The 20,989-nt window shown below is 45.8% G+C and overlaps 1 protein-coding gene across 2 annotated transcripts; it reads left to right on the forward strand.

Annotated features, from left to right (window-relative positions):
• The first annotated feature begins 256 nt into the window (after window positions 1-256).
• On the forward strand, window positions 257-20,018 carry znf318 (zinc finger protein 318). Of its 2 annotated transcripts, none has more exons than XM_049600881.1 (11): window positions 257-637; window positions 3,122-3,225; window positions 3,454-4,045; window positions 4,338-5,556; window positions 7,145-7,245; window positions 7,353-7,452; window positions 8,648-8,976; window positions 10,718-10,924; window positions 12,588-12,681; window positions 13,203-13,321; window positions 15,609-20,018. In XM_049600881.1, the coding sequence occupies exons 1-11, from the start codon at window positions 401-403 to the stop codon at window positions 18,348-18,350; spliced, it is 5,844 nt and encodes a 1,947-aa protein (XP_049456838.1). In that variant the 5' UTR covers window positions 257-400; the 3' UTR covers window positions 18,351-20,018. The 2 variants fall into 2 exon arrangements, with proteins under 2 accessions (XP_049456838.1, XP_049456839.1); XM_049600882.1 differs by having other exon boundaries at window positions 10,721-10,924.
• Window positions 20,019-20,989: the final 971 nt, after the last annotated feature.

Consider the following 20,989-nt stretch of genomic DNA (forward strand, 5'->3'; position numbering starts at 1 on the left):
ACACATCACACGTGACGCACAAACATCTTAAAGTAGTGATATTTCAGCAGAATGACTTTATCTCTCTTTAAATCTCTTCAAAAATAAAGTGTTTGCACGATAATAGTGAAAAACTGTCCCTGGACCCGGTGTGTCTGAGGCTGGGTGTAGTACCGTGGTGTCCCTGCAGGGGGCAGCAGCTCGGCCTGGTTGTTTCTGTCCGTAGAAGAAGAATCTGGAGGGGTTTTTTGTGTTCGTGCAGAGGATGGTCGCGGCGCAGAGAATCTAGCTTTAATAAAATAACGTAATAATTGGTTTAAAATTTAAGTAAAGTTCCTGAACTGTTCAGAGCTCCGTTAAATCAACGCTGGAGCAGTCAGCTGACTGACCGCGGGACGCGTCACCAGCTCTGCGAGAGGACATGTATCGTGGTCGGCCTCCTCCGAGAGGAGGATACCCGCCGGCTTTCGAAGGCCGAGGTCCGAGGCCTTACCCGGCACCGTCCTACAGGGATGACAGGAGCCGGCCCAGGCCGCCCTACCACCCCGGCTTCCACCCGGACTCCTACCGCCGGTCCCCGCCGCGCCGGAGGTACCCTTCCCCCGCGTCAGGAAGTCACCGAGGCGGGGAGTACTGGGCCGGTGGTCCGCCGAGAGAAGTGAGTCAGCCGGGCTCCGAATGAGGTCCAGTTAATGTGAACAATAAAGGGTCAAACTGGAGCCAGTTAATTTGACTGTGTCTTAATAATGTGTTCTAATTGAAGGCAGCCATCATGTTAGCAGTTTGTTGTTTAGCAGCTGTAAACCAAACTCCATTCAAAAAACAACCGGTATATCACAGCCGGGCTTTTCTGCTGTGTAACGTTGTTAAACCAAAATACTAAAGCTCCTTATTAAATGTTCCTGACACAGCGTGTCAACTTCTGTTTTTACACATTTAATGTTTACTGCGTAATTACATTTAATTGTTTCGTAAGTTAATGCATTAAAACACATCGTGCTAATGCTAGCTAACGCTAACTAAGTAGCTAACGTCAGCTCACGGTGGAAACAAGTGAAAACAGTCGGTGTAACAGGTCAGGTCAGAGATTTTAAAGCCGCCGATCTGGAGAACATCGTGTAAATATTCATACGGTGAAACTAAAGTTGATGTCCTGGACGTTTTTTGTTTATTTTTAAAGTTTTATATCTTAAATTACATGATTTATGAATGGAGTTCGTAATGTGTATGAATGAGATGATGTGTTTCCGGTTTCTGTCAACAGGAAACGTAAACAAAGTTTGTTTATCTCACGTCACACGGACACGTTTTTATTATTGATGATTATGAGAAGGTAAAAATGTGTCTCATGACATATTTCACTTTGACTCTATGGAAATCAGCCTGCAGAGATTTAACACCTGTTAATACCTGTCAGAATCATTGATGAGCAATTGATTTCAATTCATTGATTACTTGATAGCTGTGCAGATAGATTTGTTTCCTGTTTATTGATTTAAGTATTGATTCATCTGTTACTCAGACCAATCGATTGTTTTTGAACGTCTGAAGCAACGTCTTCAGATGTCGGAGAGATGCAGTGGATCAGAGAGTAGGTTTAGTTTTTAATGTGTGTTGGACCAACAGGTGATCTGAGGGGTATTCCAGGTAGGAGGTTCAACAAACTCTGAGTCTAACCCTGAACTCTGAGCTGATTTACCCTGAGATGGGAAACTCTGAGTTACCGGTTCCAGAACAGCTGATCTGAGTTAGTTCAGTCAACTCTGAGTATGTTCACTCTGAGTTAAGCCGACAATAAAAAGCCATCATCAATGGAGCTCCGACTCCACGATTCACCATGGCAACAGGTCAATAAAAGACAGCGCCTCCATTTTAATCCAGTGGATGTAGAGATATTAATGCATGTGTAGCAGACGGTGCACGTTTATCTTTAAAAGAAGAGCCTGAGTCAGAGCGAGGAAAGTGTCAATAAGTTAACCATAAAGTTAATAAAAAAGTTTATTCATCATTTATCAGACTTACATTTCCTTAATGAAGATAAAGTGGTGGAATCTGACTGTGTATCAGGCTGTAGATACATTACATTATATTAATAATATATCATAATATATTTGTTCAGGTTTAATCTGATGGGGAAAAACACAGGAGGCAGAAGATTTCAAACATATAGACTAGGCTATAGATCAAAGACATAAAGACATGACTGTAAACTCACAGTCTGACCCAGTAATAATATGTTTGGTGATTTGCACCTGAAAAGACGTTGAGGTTAAAATACAGTAGATTTGAAGATGTTGCACATCTATTTGTATCTTGACTCAACAGCATTCAGTGACTTTATTTCAGCTACAAATGTAGTAAATGTAAAGACAGTGAAATGCTGCACCATTGCTCACTCAGAAATATGAACATATAATCCCCAATATTAGGCTATAGGAGTTATGTTCCATCAGTGCGACCAGTGACATCACTGATAGAGATCATTAGTCACTGATACTACGTGTCTAAAGCTTCATACCCATTTTAACATTTAAATAATTAGACCTACACATTATGTGCAATAAACATGTGGGAGCTGCTCTAACAGACTGACAGTCTGATCCTTGTGCACAGTGTTATAAAAATAATAAATATAAAAAGGACAGAGGTTTGATTCTGAGCTGAGGGTGAATTCTCGCTGTGTAATATTTGAATGTAAAGACAAAAGCTGATGTCCAAAGAAATGACTGATGTGCATAAATTCAGTAACTTCAGACAGTCCTGAGTAACAAACTAATATCCAGCAGGATTTAGACTGTGACAGACGGTAAATCTCCGCTAATGAATGCGCTTCGATACAAGCTTTGACACGGACTGAATGAATGAGGAAATGAAACAGCGTGTAAGAGGGAGGAGACAGAGAGAAACTCAGGGTTTATTGAAGGAAACCTGTCAGCGAGCAGGTTATGTTCACAGAGTCTGTTACCATGGTGACTGACTCAGAGTTTCCCTCATCTCAGGGTTAACTTACTCTGAGTTTTCACATAACCTGCTTTCTGGAATACCCCTCAGGTGTGTAGGACCAACAGGTGATCAGGTGTGGACTGCTTCTGTCTGTGGAAGATGTTTCTAAATGTGTCACATTCATCTGTGTGAGTTGCAGAGGTCTCCGTCACCTCGTGGACCTCTCGACCACAACCTGGTCATCACCGTCGGCAACGAGCTGATTGGACCATCTGGCTCTGCCCCCTCACGACATCATGACAGGTACTCTTGAAAAATTTAAATATTATTGGCTTATTAGAAATGTGAAATCACTTAAAAAAACACCTTGTGGATTCCAATGTTTTCATCTTCTCATTAGTATTTTGATTATTGACAATTATTGATTATTATTTTACTTTGTCGGTGACAGATCTGGCGTTTCATTTTTGAGTCAATGCTAAAACACAAGAGGCTCAAACTCTGATTGTAAACTTGAGTGTTTCTGTACAGAGACTACCCTCTTCGACCCGAGTACGAGCGGGGCCGGAGCCGACCTCGCAGCCGCAGTCCGGAACGGAGCCGGGCCAAGAGTCGGGGCCGGAGCAAGAGTCGCAGTCCGGACCGGAGCAGAGCCAAGAGTCGGGGCCGGAGCAAGAGTCGGAGTCCGGACCGGAGCAGAGCCAAGAGTCGGGGCCGGAGCAAGAGTCGGGCGAGGAGCAAGAGCCGGCCCCGCAGCCAGAGTCGTAGTCCGGGCCGGAGCCGGGCCAAGAGCCGGGGACGAAGCCGGAGCAAGAGCCGCAGTCCTGACCGGAGTCGGGCAAAGAGCCGGGGTCGGAGCAAGAGTCGCCACCACAGCAGGTCTAGATCTAGATCCAGATCCAGATCCAGAGGGCTGAGCTACGGCCGCATTAAGAGCACACAGAGGAGTCGCAGCAGCAGTTCGAGCTCGAGCAGCGGAGAAGACAGCAACGACAAATTCGAGAAAGGGTTCAGAGAACTGGAGACGGCCCGACGCAGGAAGGAGCTTGAGGAGATGCTGAGTCTGCCGACAAAATCCATCCTGAAGAAACGCAACGACTCTGAGGACTCGCCATCACTCAGGGTAGGATGCCAACAACTTACCTGTTAACCTCCTACCCTCAAACTCCCTAACCCGCTACTACCTAACCTTTGAGCCCCCCTGACCCCTACCCCAAATCTCCTACCACCTAACCCTTGACGTCCCTAATCCCCTAACTTCTGCTCCTAACCCCCCACACCCCTATCCCCCCTAACCTGCTATGCCTCGATCTCCCTGACTCCTATCCCTTTATTCCCAAGCTCCCTAACCCCCTACTCTCAGAGATGGTCTTTGGTGCTGAGGTGTCTCTCTGATCTGTCTCTCTGTGTTTCAGAGCTCAGACTCTCCCAGAGGTCTGGACGGCTCCAGCATGTCTCGGGTGGCCGACCAGCTGCTGCAGGCTGTTAAAGGCATGGAGCCTCACATGGTGGCGTCAATGCTGTCGGAGCTGCGGTCCGACCCACAGATGGCTCACCGCGCCGGCCTCGACGCTGAGATCAAAGAGATCCTCCACCTGCTGGGGGGACCGTCGGGGGCCAAGGCTCAGGAGAAGGTCGTTGATGATATCGACGATGAGGAGAGGTTCCTGTACGGAGACTCGGAGGAGCCAAAACCTCAACCGGTGTCTGAGCCGGTCCGACTCCACGGGCTAGATCTGTACGGAGATGTGACAGAGGAGGCGCTGTACGGAGACTACCCTCCACAGAAACCTGTCATCGCTCAGATGTATGGCCTTCCACCAGGGGCCTCACCTCATATTCAGATCCCTCCCACCATGGGGGAGATGGACATGAGGTACGCGAGCCAACCCTCCATCAGCCCAGACAGGAACATCACTGTGCAGGTACCGAACCCCGCCATCCCTCCAGGGACAGAGCCACTGGAGGAAGGCGAGCGCCAGGCACTGGAGGAGTACGAGAAAATCCAGGATTTGTTGAAGACCATTGGCCTGGACCTGGGCGTGACCGAGATCAGCAAGATGGCTGCCAGGACTAAAGAGCGTCTCCATGGAAACAAGCCACCTCCAAAGACGCCCACGCGCCGCAAGCGGTACTCCTCCGGCAGCTCAGATGACAGCAGGGGCCGCAGGAGGCGGAGCCACAGTGGCAGCTCCAGCAGCACCAGCAGCCGCAGTCGCAGCCGTGGGCGGGGGGGCAGCTGGAGCAGTGATGACGGCCGCAGGAAGTGCTCGGTGCCATCTAAAGCTCACAAAGACTCCAGAGAGCCGAAGGCTGAGCCGCAAGCTGTCGCACTGCCGCCACAAACAGAGCCACCACTACAAACCCCCAACCCTAAAATCCTCCCGCCTCACCCAGGGATGCCCATACCCTCGTACCCCCCCTCACAGGTCCACGGCCTGATGCCCCCCAACTTCCCCCCACCAGCGTATGGCCAGTACGGAAACTACCTTCCCTATATGCACCAGCAGTGGCCGCCCATGTACCCGCCCCCCAACATGGCTCAGCCCCCCCCCACCAGCCCAGACGAGTTCCCGCCCACTCTGCCCTACAAACACGCCTACAAAAAAACAGAGCCTGAGCCAGGGGTCAAAGGTCAGTCAGCTATTAAAGGAATATTCCGCCTATAAAAGATTTATCTGTTTATCAGTTGTTTCCTGTCTGAGGAAACACTTTAAATTATTATTATCATTATTATTATTGTTGTTGTTGTTATTATTATTATTATTATTAATATCATAATGAATTATTTTAAGGAAAATTAAACTTCAGGCTCAGAGTCAGACATTTTGTTTTCTATAATAGCGTGGTGGCAGCATGGCACATAAAATCAAGATAACCGTTCAGTTTCTGATAAAAGCACCAAATATTGTATAAATATAGCTGAATATATGTAGAAGACATCTGGAAATCGTGGCGTCGCAGATCTGCATTCTGATGACCATGGCAGCAAAATCCAATATGGCCGCCACCAGAAAACCAATTCAGCCATAAGTTTTGCAATGAAACAGATTATTTACTGTGACGTGTCTGGAGACAGAAAGTAAACAGCTCAATTCTACATTTTAATCTGGGTGAAAATGTGTTTGTGAATTAGTTTTTTTTAGGATGGTGGCCATCTTGGTAATAGGCAAATTAGGGGTCCAGATGTCTCCAATCATAAACATAAGCATTCCAATGTGTTTCTGATGGTTAAAAACCATAATATAGGCACCGAGCTTGTATCTGAAGCCCTTTTTAAACAGGAGTTGTGCAAATTTGCGGAAAAGCCCAATCAGTGTTTTTTCAGCATTGGCAGTATAAAAACAAAATCGGGGAGTGCAGCAAAATGCCGCCTACCTACTTTTGTTTATACAGAATGTGCCTTTTTCGGGGCAATGGGGGGCGTGAGCAAGTAACAAAACGTGTAGCTCAGCGTGTGACGTAAACAGTGACGTGGGAGGGAAGCCGCGGCTGGTCAGTCCTTCGGTGATTCTCTCATAAGTCGGCCCGTTCTTCACCGTCCCCGTCATCTGACGGTTAATGGCCTCTTCGTTTGCGAGGACAAGGAGGGCGCGCAATTCCTTGTCTCCCCAGTTGCTCATCTTTACAGTGTCTGTCAGGTTTGTGTTTCCCTCTTGCTACTAGCTGCTCGCTAATTCCTGCTATCAGCTGTTTCCTGTTTATCCACCACCAGTGGCTCGCACGTGCGGCGTCATCAACAGCTCCTCCCACAAGTCATCAACAGCCCCTCCCACAAGCCATCAACAGCCCCTCCCACAAGTCATCAACAGCTCCTCCCACAAGTCATCAACAGCCCCTCCCACAAGTCATCAACAGCTCCTCCCACAAGTCATCAACAGCTCCTCCCACAAGTCATCAACAGCCTCTCCCGTTGCAGAAGGCCGCCTCGGTCTGTTTAAACTAAAAGGGTTCCACCAATATGTCTACCCTACGAGGCGGAAAATTGGGCACCTCGGATCAACTCGCCAATCCGGCTCTGTGTGTCTAAACGCTCGCAGCTTGCCGGCAAAACGGCCCAACATTCGCTGAAAATCTGGCAGTGTAAAAAGGGCTTGAAGAAGGTGGTGTTTGTAGGAGACGGAAGTTTGACAGAGCTCCTGGATGTTTGTTTTCATGCTGTTGGATTACTGAATGTAACTCCTGCTTGTTGTTGTTTGTTTGTTTGTTGTTGTGTCGTCAGGCGTGGTGAAGAGTTCTGTTCAGGATGGTGAGAAGGCGAACGTCAGCAGTCATGAGAAGAGAGTGTCCGAGGAACAGAACAACGAGAGCCAGAAACAGAAGGTGTCCCCTTCCTTACGTCATTGTGTTGGTCGTGTCATGTGACTGCAGGTGAACCAGGTGAACCAGGTGAGCTGATCCTGACTGTGCGCTGATGTTTTTGTGTCAAGGTTTTGGAGGAGAGGGAGAAGCTGAAGCAGGAGCGAGACATCAGGATGAAGAAGAAGGAATATCTGATGAAGGAGCTGGAGAGACTCAGGAAGCAGCAGGGTGAGGTCACACACATGGACGCCATCTTACACGGCATGACGGCGTTTGTTTACATCATTATTTTTTACAGCGTTTTCAGATTGACAAACAGAAGTCTAGAACAGAAACATTTTCCAGTGCCTGGTCCGACTCGACTCGACTCACCCATCGCACCAGCTCCTTTTCTCGATCATCTGTTTACCACTGTGGATCATACCCCTCAATGTAGGTGGGATTCTCAGCTGATCGCCATGGCGACACTGCATAAAACTGCTGTGACATCGTCTTTAACACGACTCTAGAAGATCTGCATCTCGTCATCTGTACAGCACAGTGTGAGTGTACTGTGTAGTCTACGTAGTATTCAGCACACGCTCCGTAGTGTTTGGCGTAGTGTACATACTTTTCGGTATAGTTTTGGTGTAACATTTGGCATAATGTACATGTAGTGTTCAGGGTAGCATACTTTGTATTCGGCTTAGTGCACGTACTGTTTGATGTAGTGTAGACCGTTATCAGCGCAGTGTAGGTAGAATATTGGCGTAGTGTACATAGTAGTGTATGACATAGTGCTCGCTGTAGTGTCCAGCATAGTGTGTTTAGTGTTTGGTGTAGTGTACATACTTTCTGGTGTTCTGTTAGGTGTAATGTGGGCAGTGCTCCGCAGAGTATATGGATAGCGTACGTTGTGTTCCGTGTAGTTCACGTCATGTTAAACATAGTGTTCAGTATAGAGCTAGGCGTTTATACAGCGTAGGCTAGTGTTTGGCGTAGTTTGGCAGCACAGTGTATGGCATAGTGTTCGCCATATTATACAGTGTAGGTTAGTATTAAGCGTAGCGTACTGCGTAGTGCACAGCATGTTGTGCGGCATGTTTAGCGAAGTGTACACTGTGTTTGGCGTAGTGTACGATGTTGTGTACGTAGTACGAAGCAGCTCAGCTCACTTGGAATCTTGACCGAAGTGGAACAATAAAAAGTCCCAGGTAGTTTCCAGAAGTTTTGCTGATTGAAAACTGGATCAGAGCGAGTGGAGCTGAGTAGAGTCGTGTCGTACCGACAGTGGAACTGACACTGGTTCACGTTAGAGTTCCTGAATGTGATGATGTCATCACATGTCTCTCACATGTAGACAAAGGCGTTTTCCCATGGAGTGTACGTGAACGTTCACAAATGTTTGTTTGTATGTTTGCTTCACGTTTGTCGTGTCTTCCAGGCGAGCTCCTGAGGAAGAAGCGGCGGGAGAAGGGTGGCCACAAAGACCCTCTGTTGCAGGAGATCAGCCGCCTGCAGGAGGAGGTCATGGCTCAGATCTCTAACCTGCGTAAAGAGCATGAGGCTGCCGAGAAGAAACGCAACGAGATCGAGAAGGTCGCGCACATACTTGGCCTCGTCCCATCCGACCGGCCCCGCAGGACAGGTAAACTGGTTGAGGATCAGGAGGACGAACCACCGCCGCCGCTTCCGCCTCCACCAGAGAAGAAGAAACGCGAGGCGGACTGGAGTCCTGAGGGACGGCATGCGGCCAGCAGCTCCACAATAAAGGTACAGACACCTGCAGAGGAGGTAAAACAAGAAGTAGGACTGGACCATAGCTAGGGCTCGTTACGGTCAGACTGTGTTCATTTAGTTCAGATAAACAGTTTATCTTCTTAAACGATAATGATGAGTACCTTATTTTAATTTAATAATTCATGATCAAAACTCGGATCAGAAGCTAAATATTAAAGTATTGCTCAGTTATTGATCCTCAATCAGTATAATGAAGCTTATATGTGTTCACAGATAGTCAGTTTGTATCATCTGCTTTTATTTGATTGTATTTTACTTGTTGTTTCTTCCGTCGTTGTTGCCGTCGTTTTCCTGTCTTGACAGGAAGGGGTGCATTTTTAAGAGTTGAACAGCGTGTGATTTAAAATATTGTCGACTTGCCAGGTCAGAAAGAAAACAATCAGTATCAGGTAATAACGTGAGAAGTTTCTTGTTCTAAAAAGATATGTTCATATTTTTACAAGATATTTTCATGTTAATTCCTGAGAAGTAATGATCAGTATTTTTGGCCTCAGTGAGCTTCCGTAGCTCTCAGGTAATGACAGAGTTTCAGATAAAGGTAGCAGTGATGTAATTACCTGAACTGTTTCAGCATCATGAACATTTTTCACGTAAAAAGCCCATCAGGAAAAGGGTCACACCCTTTGAGCCGCCTAAGGCTTTTAATGTGGAAGGTCTGTGCAGGAAGTTGAGTTTTCTAAACCGAAGCTTAAAAATGATGAAGTAGAGTCAGACCTTTATGAAAAGTTTTCTTGTACATGTGTGTTTGTCCTTCCTCGTCAGCAGGCCCAAACTGAATCTGTGGAGTTTTAAATAGTTTTCAGCAAAATGAAAAACTGGTAATTTGATCGACAATATTGATTTATCACATCAGGTGGTCTTGAACCAAAATAACTTAACAGAAAAGTGTCAGCGGTGTGAACTGACCTTTCTGAGCTCGACTCGAGCCAGCTGACGATGTGAAACGTCACCTGTTTCAACAACCCAGTCTCACTCTGACGTTGTCAAATACCAGCGCTTGGTCAATGACCTCTGGCGTCAGATACCAAAGAAAACAGGTGTTCTTTCACGTCGGCATGATACGCAACCGGTCACCGTTACTGTTTAACAGCATCCAGCAGCCTCAAGGGGAAATGTGGCATGTCTACAAAAAAAGCTAAGACATTTGAAAGGCAGTAAGGAAGTCTGAGTAGGGTGGGTGGGAGTGGTGGTGCCACCAAGAATTAAAAAAAGGTGTCCAACCTGGTACCAGCAAGGTGCACCTAATAAAGTGGCCATTGAGGGTTCTGTGGGGCAGATTCGGTATGGGCCTGCTCGTCACACCTGAGCTCAGTCCAACAGGTGCTTCTATCTGTAAAGAGTTTAGATATAATAAACGCGACAAGGTCGTCTGATGTTGTCATGGAGATCGTAGAAAGTTCAGTCTTGAGTTTATGCCGACAGAAACATCATAAAATACGAACCGTGTCATCGCAGGACAAATCTGTTAAACCTAAGTTTCGTTGTCATCACTGATCTTAAACTTTAAAGCGAGTTAGACGTTCCGATCGATATAAAAGGGACTGTTGGATTCTGGTGTTGTCGAACATCTCGGAGGCTGGAGCTCCGTGAAGGTAAGAAACATTTCCTTTTCACATTTTGTGGAGTTGAGTTTTAATGAAAGAATGTTTGACTGAATGCTGACTGTGTCCGCTGTTACTCACCATGTTGACTGTCCTCCATCTTTGTTTCTTAGCAGAGCCCAGTGATGCTGTCGTCGTCATCATCTTCCAGGGCGTCCCCGGACAAGCAGCCTGTCGCCACCCTGGCTCCACCTCCAACCCCGCCTCTGCAACCGTTTGAATACTATGACGCTGGAAACCACTGGTGCAAAAACTGTAACATCACCTCTGGTTCCATGTTTGATTTTTTCACGCACTTGCATAGCAAAACGCACCGAAAGGTTTGTTCTTGTTTTTTACTCCATTTTTACGCAACATGTTTGTCCAGGTACACGACGGTTCAAAAATCTGTAATCAGCTCTTCTTCTTCTGTGGTAACAGAGATAAAAACTCAGATGGCAGATGTTTTATTGACATGCTCATGTTTTGACCCTCCGACTGCTGATACCTTATGTTCGCACTCAGCTTCTGCTCACAGCGGTCTGTGTCACTTCCTGTTGAAACATCAGACAACGTTAAACTAAATAACATTTGACGACTTTCTACAACCTGAACGCATCAGAGACCGTTCAGTCCTCCAACCTCCTGGATTTGTTGCACCTGATACTATGCTTCACTCAGACCTGTTGTCCTCGATCTTGGACATTTTTTGTGCCATCTAGTGGTAGTAAGAGCACAATACACTGATCCATGTAAAAACAAGATGGCGGCCATCTCTGCAGAGTCAGTCTGGAATCGATCCCGACACAGAAGTGGACAAGGTCCAAAACCTGATCACAAGTTATGGTTCAAACTTGTTTATTGAAGATTAATTAACTATTTTTTTGCTTAATATTAAAACGTGACCAAATTTTCAACAGGAACAAGATAAGGCGCTGTCAATGAGGAAGTACTTGTTTGACGACACTGGGACTTAACTATTGTCTCATTTGTGGACATTGGGACATTATTAACGTCTCGTTTAGTATTGCCTCGTTTGAGGACAATGGGACTTCATTATTGTCTCATTTGACAACACTGGGAGCCATCGTCCTCATATGAGGACTAGTCTCGCCACCAGACAATCAGAGATTTCCGCCTTCTGATAGTCTGGGGACACTCCTTTCTAAAGTGTGTTTAACACACCGGAGAAAACGGCCGGCAACAAAGCAACGCCTCTTGCATTTTTGAAAAGGACACGCCCTCTCGGAAATGTGCGCTCCCCCTTTTCTCATCTGCAAGGAAACAAACACACAGAGAGCTTGAAAATGGATGCCGAGAGATTTAACTCCGTTTTATCAAACGTGTGCACAGTCCACAAGATTGTGGAAATGAAGGACTTACAGCGACTTGAGCCATTTTGTACCGCTACACGTGTTTCTAGTCGGACTGTGTTTACGAGCACAAGAGTTCAGCGAGCCACCGAAGGACCGCCCTGCAGATTTACTACTGGTTCTGCAACGTAGGGAGTTTTTTTAAACTCTGAAATTGTATCCGCCCATCTAAACACACAATCAGGGAGAAAGACATCAGTCTTTAGTTAAGCAAAGCGTCTAAAGACTGACTTGTGAGTCTATATGAGGACAGAGGTTTTTATGCCTCTGCACTGGCGATAGTTGTAGGTAGAGGCATTTTGTTTTCGGGTCGTTGGTCCATCTGTCCATCTTATTCTCAAGAGCACCTCTGGGGAATTTCCTCAGATTTGGTACAAGCGTCCACTTGGATCAAGTAAGAACTGATCGCTCATGTGACTGGTGGGCGGAGTCATACAACCTTGAGGCGGTTGTATTTATTTTTTGACACGTATCAGGTCATGCTGATCAAGACAAGCTTTGGTCTCAGGAGGACAGAGGACAGTAGATTATAAACTTTTCTACAGTCGTGTATGACAGATTTACGAGAGAATATCTTAATGTCGGAGTGGTGTTCATACCTGGACATTTAATCCTGTCTTTGTCCTCACAGACTCTGGACCCGTACGACCGACCCTGGGCCTCCACTCCCACCAAGATCAGCAAGAACCTGTCGTCAGAGGAGAAGCTGACCAAACCTGCCAAAGGTACTTGCACTACTCATCCATCACTTTCTTTAATGTTCTCAGCACACTGCCTGTTATCCCATGATGCTGCTGTATGAGCCGCTGAATTTTGTTAGCCGTCTTCTGCTTCCAGGTGGACTCACAGCAGATCTCTGCTGCTGGTTCTGTGTGTCTTAATGAAAACAGTGCTAACGAAGTGACACAGACTCTGACGGACCCACCGAGGAGACTCCCCTCCTCGTCTCTGACATCAATCCATTTGTCTTTCATGTCTCATCCTCACGTAGAGGCTGTAAACTTAAGGCACCGCAGTAACCTGTGGAAACATCTGTCCTTCTTTGACCTGTCGTCCATTGGTTACTGACGTGAAGCCACGTCTCTGATCTGACCACCATCTTTTCTTTATAAACCTTTGTCACCTCTCTGACACTCTCCCATCCTCACAGGTTCTGAAAATGGAGACGTCCTCAGGTAAACATGATTGACAGTTTATTTATCACCGCCCGTGTGTTTAAAATGTGTTGGCGTGTGTTTCGCTGCAGGTTCAGAGTTCCTGCTGCCCGTCAGAGGATTCTTCTGCCTGCTGTGTAAAGAGTTTTATGGAGATGCCATCTGTGCAGAAGAACACGTCACCACTCACGCTCACAACGAGAAGTACAAGGTATTTAACTGACGGAGAATCGATACACTGTTTCCACCATCCTCTGCCTGATTGGCTATGGGCTGCTGCAATAACTCGGGACACAAGTTCAGGTTGTTTCAGAGTCTCTACATATATGTTCAGTTTCAGACCACGTTTGATACAGGTGTCCCAGCCTGTCACAGGTCCTACCCAGCGTCACGTTCTAAAGGTCGTAGCTGTTTGTTCGTTTTGTTACTGCTTTAAGTTTTTCTGGTCTTGATGGTGTCTCCCTTCTGAATGACATTTAGCTCACTGTACAAATTTGCATTATTCAGTTTAAGTTAGAAATTCCAGTGACTGACAAATCCTTTTGATGCAAATACATCTGAATCGTTGCTGTGCAACTTAAAGGGATAGTGCACCCAAAAATGAAGATTCAGCCATTATCTACTCACCCATATGCCGAGGGAGGCTCAGGTGAAGTTTTAGAGTCCTCACATCACTTGCAGAGATCCAAGGGGAGAGGAGGTAGCAACACAACTCCACCTAATGGAGGCTGACGGCGCCCCAGATTCAAACGTCCAAAAACACATCATTGAAACCACAAAATATCTCCATACTGCTCGTCCGTAGTGATCCAAGTGTCCTGAAGCCCCGACATAAAAAGTTGTTTGGAAAAACCTCATTTGAACTCTGTTTTTAGCCTCATTGTGGCCTGTAGCTCTGACTGCCTCTCTGGGCACCGTGCTCACGTATGTGCGCTTGCGCGAGACCAGCGAAAGCATGAGCTTTGCTCACCTGTGTTTACATCACGTGACACGTGCACCGCAGGGGGAGACAACAGTAACCACAGAGCTAAAAGATAATTTGCACTACGGTCTTTTAGCAAAGGACAGCCCAACAAGTCTGAAGACTTTGAAATTGAGGAGGAACAGCATTTCTTTGTTGAGCCGTATTTGTTTGAGCCCGAGTATACGCACGGAACTCAGGCTACTGGACGAAGCAGCTGCCGCAGCTCATGAGCCTAACCCTCAGCCAGCCGCAGAATACCGGAGTCGAGCACTGGAAACCTGGTGGTGTAGTTGTTTCAAATGCAAAGCAATGCCAACGGGTGAGGAAAGTCTTTGCTGCTCAGACTGGGAATTGGCGATGCCTGCACTTGAGAATCTGGACATCAGTACTGACGAGACTGCTGCTTTTCAGAGATCACCGATCACCCTGAGTGTGCACACGTGAGCACAGAGAGGCAGTCAGAGCTACAGGCTACAGTGAGGCTAAAAACAGAGTTCAAATGAGGTTTTTCCAAACAACTTTTTATGTCGGGGCTTCAGGACACTTGGATCACTACAGATGAGCAGTATGGAGATATTTTGTGGTTTCAATGATGTGTTCTTGGATGTTAGTCTGGGGCGCCATCTGCCATTAGATGTGCTAGCCACTCCTCCCGCTGATCTCCGCAAGGGATGTGAGGACTCTAAAACTTCACCAGAGCGTTCCTCAGCATATGGGTGAGTAGACAATGGCTGAATTTTCATTTTTGGGTGCACTATCCCTTTAAGATCATAAATCATCACAAATCGTACAGCTGAAACCCCCACATGACTTGAATGGAGCGTTAAGCTGGATTTATACTTGTGCAGTGGTGTGTCTGTGTAACTCTGCAGTTACACCTTTAAAACACTAGTTGGTGACAGAGTTTCTGTGAAGTGCTGTAAAGTTTAGTTGATTCAAAACACACATTAAACGCACATTAAACTGGCTTAATAGAGACAGTGTCAACACAAATCAGCTTCACTATAACTCGCAGCATTCACAGACAAACACTTGTCTTCATCTGGACACATGTTCCCCACAAATACAACATGCTAACGTTATTAGCACCAGCCTATGGCATTTTACATTGTATAAATTAGCCTAGCGTCTAGGAGATATTTCCTCTGCTCATATTTCAGCCAGGATAAATCACACACAGTGTGTGGAGGCTTTATTGTCTTCACAATTTATTGTTTCTTATCTGTGAAATTAAAGTAAATCAGAGCTTTGTTTCCACTGAGGGAAATGGTTTCAGCTCACAGAGACAGACAGGAGGTCTGTGTCACCATGACGGAGGTGCACTTCAGGCTACGCCGTAGCCTGCGGCCTCGATCCAACACAGAAATATAAATTTGGCAACCCCAACTGGATGTCAGATCATTTGCATTGTTCCAGGCTCTGGTTTAGGTTTTAGGATTTCTGTTAATGTGAATGTCGTTCATTTGCTGTTTTTTCGGCAGGTGAAATGTTTTTCTGACTGTCTTGTCTTTGTGTTTTATTGCCCTCTCACCAGAAACAAATGTACGAGAACCCGTTGTACGAACAGAGGAGGAACCTGGACCGCCAGGCCGGACTGGCCTCTGAGAACAGCGGGAAGAAACGCAAACATGAGGACGAAGACAATGGCAAGAAGGACAAGGAGGAAAAATCCAAACACAAGAAGGAGAAGAAGGAGAAGAAGAAGGAAGAGGACAATGCTACTCACAAGGGGGAGAAAGTTAAGCAGGAAGAGGAGGAGGAGGAGGAGAAGCCGAAGTTGGGCAAGAAAGAGGAGGATTTTAAGAATGCCAAAAACCTGGAAGAGGAGAGGCCTTCATATAGCAAGAAAGACGAAGATGAAAAGTATAAATCCAGCAAGAAGGAGGATAAATACCGCCACAGCCGAGAGGAAGAGGAGCGGGGTAAATACAGCAGAAGGGACGAAGATGACCGGTACAAGTACAGCAGAGAAGAAGAATACCGGCACCGCTATCGAAGGGATGATGATGATGACCGGTATGACGACCGCCCCAAATTCGGGCCGAGAGAGTATAGACCCAAATATGACAAAGACCGAGATGAAGGGAAACTGAAGGCTGAAAAGGAATCTTCGAAAAAGGTTCCTCCGGGAAAACCGGCAGGGAAACCAGAGATCACCACACCTGAACCTCCGCCAAAGCCCTATGAACTGCCCAAAATCCTCTGTGGACCAAGTCCAGCTATGAGGGCAAAGCTCCGCAAGCAAAGCCTGGAAACCGGCAAACCAGCACCCGCAACCATGACCCCGACTTTTGGAAAGTTCACATGGAAGAAACGGGAGAATGTTCTGGCGAAGGAGGCAGAGAAAGTTGCAGCAGAGTTCATCAAGGAAGACGAAGCAGCTGCAAAGCAGAACCCGATCTCAGTGGAGGATTCCTTTGCAAAATCTATGGCTGTTGCAAAGGAGATCGCCCAGAAACTGGGGGGCCAACAAAATATGCCTCCTCCCTGGGTGTCCAACAGCGCCAACCGCGGAAGGATCCGGCCCAACCTTCCTGCACCAGCAGGAAGGGGAAACCGAAGAACGGCCATGATGGGTAGACCGGCACCACTAAATACTTTCCTTTCTATTAGACCCCAAAACCTTGGTTTACAGGGACAGTTTCAAAAAGAACCATTGTTCTCTGATGGTCTTATGAGGGCTGTGAATGCTCAGAACGCACTGCTCGAAGGTAAATCTCAGCCCCCAGCTGCTACACCTGAGACAGCCAAGGCTACGCCTGCACCGGCACCTGCACCGGTGCCTGCACCAGCGCCTGTACCGGCACCAGTACCAGTGCAGGCACCGGTGCCTGCACCTGTGCCAGTACCAGCGCATGCGCCAATGCCTGCACCGGGAATGTCAAGACCTCCACCATTTGATGCTAAACATCCGCCGCCAATGTCAAGACCTCCACCATTTGATGCTAAACATCCGCCGCCAATGTCAAGACCCCCGCCATTCAAGGCTAAACCTGCACCACCAGTTTGTAACCCTGCACCACCAGTTTGTAACCCTGCACCACCAGTTTGTAATCCTGCACCACCAGTTTCTAAACCTGCCCCAATGGAAGTAAAGCTGGCACAACCTGTGGTGACGTCAGCACCATCTCAAACTACCCCTGCACAATCAGTTGCTAAACCAACACAACCAACACTGATAAAGATAGTGTCTGACGTGGCAGCTCCTGGCGTCCCCGAGAACGAGCAAACTCGTACAGTGTTTGTCAAACCTCCACCTCTCAAGAGCATGGCTGACGTAGCTCAGAAGTCTGAGAAACTTAAGAGTAACCTGGCTGCAGCCAAAGCCCAAGACTTATTTGACATCTTCTACAGCAGTGTTGGCCAATCAGGCCCGTCCTCCATCACCAAACCAGTCACAGATGTCAGAGCTGACGAGAGCAGCACCAATAAAAGTCAACTTTCTGCCCTGCAAGCACCAAAACCACAACCTCAGAGTAAACCTGTTACCCAGTCCCAACCTCCATCTGTGGTCTGTAAATCTCCACAACCAGACTCATCAGGTGCCCAAACCCAACCAGACTCACCAGGTCCCAAAACCCAGGTACACTCACAAAGTCCGGAATCCCGCCAAGAATCGGACATTCAGATCGCATCTGTTTGGTCCTTACAGCCCACCCCAGCCACAACACCTGAGGTGGCTCCATCTGAAACACAAAAAACCCAGCCACAACTTAATCCACCAGCCCAGTCTGAGGCTCAGAGTGTACCCCAAAACCAGTCCTCGACTCCTGAATCTGGGTCCCAAATCACCCCACAAACCAAGCCTGCTAACCTGGAGTCAAAACCTCAGACTCAGTTCCAGCCTAAACCAGCCACTCATATCCAAACAGATCCCCAACCAGACCAGGACAATCAGCCCCAGTCCCATCTAGAGACCCATTCTAGCACTGCTCCAGAACCTGAACCCAAGCCAAGCCCCAAAACTAGAGGCAAGAGAACCCCTCCTGCCCCCCGCCCTGTCCGACAAACCAGATCCCAAACCAGATACCAGACCCGGCAGCAGCAGCAGAGCCAGTCCGAGCCAGAGCCAGAGCCTGAGCTACCTTCGGGAGATTCTGACTCTGTAACTTCAGATCCAAAGGGGCTGGACACGTCAAATCCTGGCTCCAGGTCAGAGCCGGAGGAGGGGGCACCCAGAGAGGAGGACTCTAAGAAGGAGGTCACCCCTGAAACCCTGGGCCTCCCCTCAGACATGACTTCCCTGAACTTTGATTATGATTTTAACTTTGAGTAGGAGCTGACCGGACTGTTTCTGTAGAACCACTTGTACATCCAGGAGGTCTTTCATCAATAATTTTCTGGACTTGAAGGTAGCTGGAAGAGGTGGGGAAGACACTGATGGACTTTAAACACTGACCTTCATCTGTCTGATGTTTAGTGATACCCTGTTGTTGTCTGTCTTTTCTAGAGCCTAATGCTTCAGATGGATTTCACTTTAAGTCCGGTGAGTCCAGAACAGACGTGAGTCCTGGATGTGAATAAGCACCTAGAAAGATAGTGAAGGATTGACCTGCCCACTCGCTCAATGATATGCTGGTACTTCTTGAATTCGATGTTTGGATTGGTCAGGTTTAGGTAAGAGGCATTAAGATTTGTCAGGGTAAGACTGTCACAAGCAGAGTAAGGTGGGCCATTCTTTCGCTTTCCCAGGAAATACAAATTCACATCCAGGTCATCTGTAGACCTGAAACGTACAGATCACCAAAGGGACAAAAAACCAACAATCAATGTCAGAATAATTTGTACAAAGTATTTCCTTTGGGTTACGGGATACTTTCTGTGGTCAGAAGGTTCGGATCTGTTGTTCGTGGTCGTCAGACCCAATCTCAGGTCCATCCAAGGTTCAAGGGGTTATTCAAAGGTTCTGAGAGACGATTGACACGACAAGAAATCTGAAAAATACAATTTGTGAATTACAGAATATTTCTTCATCAGGCGTCTACGATTACAAAAATAAGCACTTTCTGTTTGCTACCTATGGAAATGTGGAGCCATTGACTCAATTTAAAGGATTACAGGTGGAAACATTCACACGTTTGTCAAACTGATATCCACCATCTCACCTGACTCTGAATTCAATGTGACGCTGTTCCTTTAAAGGTCGCGGTTCTGTCTTTGTCACATGACAGGTTTAAACGTCCAACAAATCACCTGTTGTTTTTTTCTTGTTTTATATTCAAGTTTATTTTTTCCTTTTTTAAATGACGAAAGAAGAGTCGGACCAAAATCAGCTCAGCGAGTCGACGTGTTGACGCTCTGATCCAAGGTCAGTGTTTGGGTGTCGGAAAGAAACCAACTGCTCATCCTGTAAAATCTGTTACTCCATGTAGAGTTTTAATAAAAGTTAGTGGAGAAACGACAGCGCCTCCATGCGTCCTGATTATTATACAAACCTGTCCTCCTGTAACTGAGTACTTTTACTCAAATACTCTACAAATCTGAGGTACTTTTACTGTACTCAAGTATTTCCAGGTTCTGCTGGAACAATGTCACAATAAATATGTGGGCAAAATTGTCCCTAACCCTGATTGACTGGTCATGGAAAACCTGGAAAAGTCATGGAACTTCACAGTCACATTTTCCAAGTCTGGAAATGTCATGAAATAAGTTTAAGTCATTGAAAGTTTTGAATAGTCATGTAATTAGTAAAAGTCCTTGATTTTTTTTTTTTTTTTGAAAAGTCATGGAATTAGAAAAAAAAGTAATTGAAAGTTTGGAAAAATCATGGAATTGATAGAAAGTCATTGAAAGCAAGGAAAAGGCATGGAATTAAGTCATTGAAATGGTTGGTAAAGTCATGGAATCAAAAAGTCATGGGAAGTTTTGGAAAAGTCATGGAATTTGTAAACGAAAGTTTTGGAAAAGTAATGGAATCAATAAAAAGTCCCTCAAGCTTTGGAAAGTCATGGAATCAATAAAAAGTCATTGAAAGTTTTGGAAAAGTCATGGAATTTGTCAACATTGAGAGTTTTGGAAAAATAATTGAAACAATCAAAAGTCCTTGAAGCTTTGGAAAGTCATGGAATCAATTAAAATTCATTGAATGTTTGGAAAAGTCGTGGATAAGTAAAAATCATTGAAAGTTGGAAAGTCATTGAATTAATAAAAAGTAATTAAAAGTTTTGGATAAGTCATGTATTAAGTAAAAGTCCTTAGAAGTTTTTGAAAGTTATGGAATCAATCAAAAGTCCTTGAAGTTTTGCAAAATCGTGGAATCAACAAAAAGTCAGTGAAAGTTGTGGAAAAGTCATGGAATCAATCAAAAGTCATTGAAAGTGGAAAAGTCATGGATAAGTAAAAATCATTGAAAGTTGGAAAGTCATGAAATTAGTAAAATCAGTGAAAGTTTTGGAAAAGTCATGGAATTAGTCCAAATCATTGAAAGTTTAGAAAAGTCATGGAATTTGAAAAAGTCATTGAATGTTTAGGAAAGTCATGGAGTAAGTAAAAGTCCTTCAAAGTTTTGGAAAAGTCATGGGATTAACAAAAATCATTGAAAGTTTAGAAAAGTCATGGAATTAGTAAAGTCATTGAAAGTTTTGGTAAAATCATGGAACAAGTAAAAGTCCTTAAAAGTTCTGGAAAGTCATGGAATCAAAAGTCATTGAAGGATTGGAAAAGTCATGGAATTAGTAAAAAGTCATTGAAGGATTGGAAAAGTCATGGAATTAGTAAAAAGTCATTGAAGGATTGGAAAAGTCATGGAATTAGTAAAAAGTCATTGAAAGTTTTGAAAAGTTATTCATTGGTAAAGTCCTTCAAAGTTTTGGAAAAGTCATGGGATTAACAAAAATCATTGAAAGTTTTGGAAAAGTCCTTGATTTTTTTCAATAATTCTTGAAAGTTTTGGAAAAGCCATCAACTGATAATCGT

The sequence above is a fragment of the Epinephelus fuscoguttatus genome, linkage group LG16 (assembly GCF_011397635.1).
Source record: "Epinephelus fuscoguttatus linkage group LG16, E.fuscoguttatus.final_Chr_v1".
NCBI classification, from domain to species: domain Eukaryota; kingdom Metazoa; phylum Chordata; class Actinopteri; order Perciformes; family Serranidae; genus Epinephelus; species Epinephelus fuscoguttatus.

Coding starts and splice junctions, on each gene's coding strand:
- znf318 (XM_049600881.1), top strand. CDS start 401: ATGTATCGTGGTCGGCCTCCTCCGAGAGGAGGATACCCGCCGGCTTTC. Junction 3,226..3,453: donor CCCTCACGACATCATGACAG/GTACTCTTGAAA, acceptor GTTTCTGTACAG/AGACTACCCTCTTCGACCCG. Junction 12,682..13,202: donor GCTGACCAAACCTGCCAAAG/GTACTTGCACTA, acceptor GTTTCGCTGCAG/GTTCAGAGTTCCTGCTGCCC.